Genomic DNA, 2,883 nt, shown 5'->3' on the forward strand with positions numbered 1-2,883 from the left:
AAGCTGGCAGGTCACGATTTAGGGCTTCTTTTTCTTTTGCTAAATTTATCCTTTGCATCTGCGCATTCTTGCGCCAAGACTTCTGTATCACCTCACCTACCCACTGCATACCTAATGAATTGTAGGCGGATGATCTGAAAACGACGACCGTAAAATAAGAAATAAGAATACCCTCTCTCTCTCTCTCTCTCTCTCTCTCTCTCTCTCTCTCTCTACTTGTGCAGATTTTTTTTTTTTTTTCAGTTCTTGCTTACGATTCCATCATCTCATTCGAATTATTCTTCACATATATGTCTTCCCAAATCAGCAACATCTCGAAACGCCTGCCTCGTGAGCTCCAGCTCATTGTCGCGAAGCAGCTCATCCAGCAGGATTATGCTGAGAAGAAGACAGTGGCAAGGTACGCCACAGTCAGCAGGGAGTGGCAGACGATCGTCGAGCAAATGACCATGAGAGAGCTCAGATTCTCCGAAGATGATCTGATCATGTTCGAATGTATCTTCTCGGTCGTCCGCCGCCGCCGATACCTCCGGTACATTGCTCTCGAGTTCATGTTCATCAACCGAGTCGAGACCCTGGACAATAGGAACTGGAGCGCTGCGACTCGGGACAAACACCTCGAACGTTTGATCCTGGAGATGAATAGGGAAAATATGGACGGCGAAGACTTTACCGCTTTGGACACGAGGCACATCAACTTCGAGATGACCAACGCGATATATTGGTTCATAAACTACACAGACTGCTGGAAAAAATCCGAGACCTCCCCCCAAGGCATCTGTCTCGAACTGATTATCGAAACGAGAAGCTACTGTCAGGAACTGGGACGCCGATTCTTGGAGTTGGACTCAGAAGCCCTGGACGACTCACAGGAAACTGCTATCCAACAGAACTACCGCGCATTTGTGTACCAGAGCGCCTCCGGGGACTTCAACAGGCAGGCGGAATGGGACCACTCCTGGGTGGCGGAATTGAATGCCCTCGCGATGCCCGAGCGCTTCGAGTCCTTGTCGGCCGAATTCATCACGGGGATCTCGCTCTCCGTTAACAACGTCCGGCACATCAGCCCCTACGTGATCAATAAGCTGGCCAAAAGACTCCCATCGGCCGAGTACATCGACTGGCACTACAAATCCCGCTTCTGCTCCGAGGAGCAGCACGATCGGCTCATGGACGAGCAGATCACGGCCGTCGAGCAGCTGCCCGCCAACATCAAGAGCCTCTGCCTCCGCCAGGTTGGACACGGCCAGTTCTGGGGTCCAGAGGGCAGCCAGCAGGTCTACGAGTCGGACAAGCGCGGCGAGTTGGCGGCGGCGCTGGCGGCTCTGGCGGCGCGGCAGCTCGAGAGGTTGTCCGTCACCTGCGCCATTGACGCGCTGGACTTTTTCAAGCTGGCCGGCCGCAGCACCTCGTGGCCGCTGCTCAAACATCTGGCCATGACCACGTCGTGCTTCAACGACGAGGAGCCCGCGTCCTGTGGGCCGACGCGCGCCCAGCAGATCCAGGCCATCATCTCCCGAGCGGGCATAGCGGCCCTCCGGATGCCGCAGCTCGACTTTTTCTCTTTGGCCAATGCGGACCTCGACTGCCGCGTCGGCGTCTTCTTCAGCTTTAAGGTGTACAAGTACGAGCCGCACGAGTTTGAGCCCTCCTATGCCGTCGTCGAGCTCTTTGCAGACGACCGCAACGAGCACGCCACCAACGAGGTCCTGACCAAGCTTTCCCTGACCAAGTGGGACGAGGTCGCGGCCTCGAGGTGCATGGAACTTACATTGAAGGTGGGGCTCGGCAGCGACGCCGAGACGTCATGGGAGCTGTCCTTGATGGACGGCATGGGGAACTGGGGCCGGTTGCAGGAGCCAGTGGTGCGGAAAAGGAGGTGACGCTGTGCTGAGGGGGGGGTTCTTGATTCTGGATACGCTATCAAAAAGTCCAAAGCAACGCTAGACCCATATGCGAATTGACGGCCATTCACAAAGCATTCCAGGAGCATCAAAACAAAAAAAGCAGCCAATAAACCAACGGCCACTTGCTGCTGCTTACTGTATACTCAAGTCTACCACTGACTTTTTGTTGTTAATGCAGTTACACCAAAGCGATTTTAGTAGGGTGTTGTATCAAGCGTAAGCGTCTGACTTGTTGGCCAAATTAGACTAGACTACTGTAAAAGAAATACGAATCACCAGTAAAGTATCAGCCCGTTTCTTTGCAGAAGAATGACCTTTTATCCTGTAGTACGCAACAAAAAGACACCTGTTCAAAATTCAAGGGTCCTCCCCAGAGAAAGCAAGTATCTTTTGGTAGACGTCCCATGGAAAAAAAAAAAAAAAAAGAGCCCGTATCGGAATCAGCCGAGAGAAACCTCGTTTTGGTGTAACCAACCAAAGACATGTTTTGAGCAACTGCAACATGATTTGCAATGTCTCTCGATTCCTGCTTGTCTCTAGTCTAGGTACTCCTGCGGCCCACCGACCCGGAAGATGGCATAAGGCCGAGTTGGGCCCAGAAACCTCATATTTGCACTACGAGCAATATTTTCTATGTTTGGGTGACACACCAAGTTCCTCCAATCCTGCTAAAGCCGCGCGCCAAATTCAATCTTCTTGTAGGTAACAGGGGAGATGAGCGCTACATTAGACCTAGTTGTTCCATATACAAGGAGAACGGATAGAAGAAAAAAAGACACTGCACACTGAAAGTACGTCGCTGCAGCAGCATGATATTTGAACCAAAGGTGCAGTTTGTGCGAGACCGAAAGCACAGGTTGATAGGCTGGTTACACTTTACCGGTGGTTTGGGACTTTGACAAACACAGCCTAGAGTTCTTGGCTCGAAAGTCTCTTCCCAAACCCAGACGGGGCAAACTGCAATATGGTCGCCATT

General features: G+C 52.0%; 1 protein-coding gene across 1 annotated transcript; it reads left to right on the forward strand.

Annotated features, from left to right (window-relative positions):
• Positions 1 to 290: 290 nt before the first annotated feature.
• On the forward strand, positions 291 to 1,883 carry PpBr36_11520 (uncharacterized protein; the record flags this gene model as incomplete). Its single annotated transcript, XM_029898620.1, has 1 exon — positions 291 to 1,883. One exon carries the CDS (start codon positions 291 to 293, stop codon positions 1,881 to 1,883), a length of 1,593 nt encoding a protein of 530 aa, XP_029743093.1.
• Between the last annotated feature and the right edge of the window lie 1,000 nt (positions 1,884 to 2,883).

Source organism: Pyricularia pennisetigena (assembly GCF_004337985.1).
Source record: "Pyricularia pennisetigena strain Br36 chromosome Unknown Pyricularia_pennisetigena_Br36_Scf_51, whole genome shotgun sequence".
NCBI classification, from domain to species: domain Eukaryota; kingdom Fungi; phylum Ascomycota; class Sordariomycetes; order Magnaporthales; family Pyriculariaceae; genus Pyricularia; species Pyricularia pennisetigena.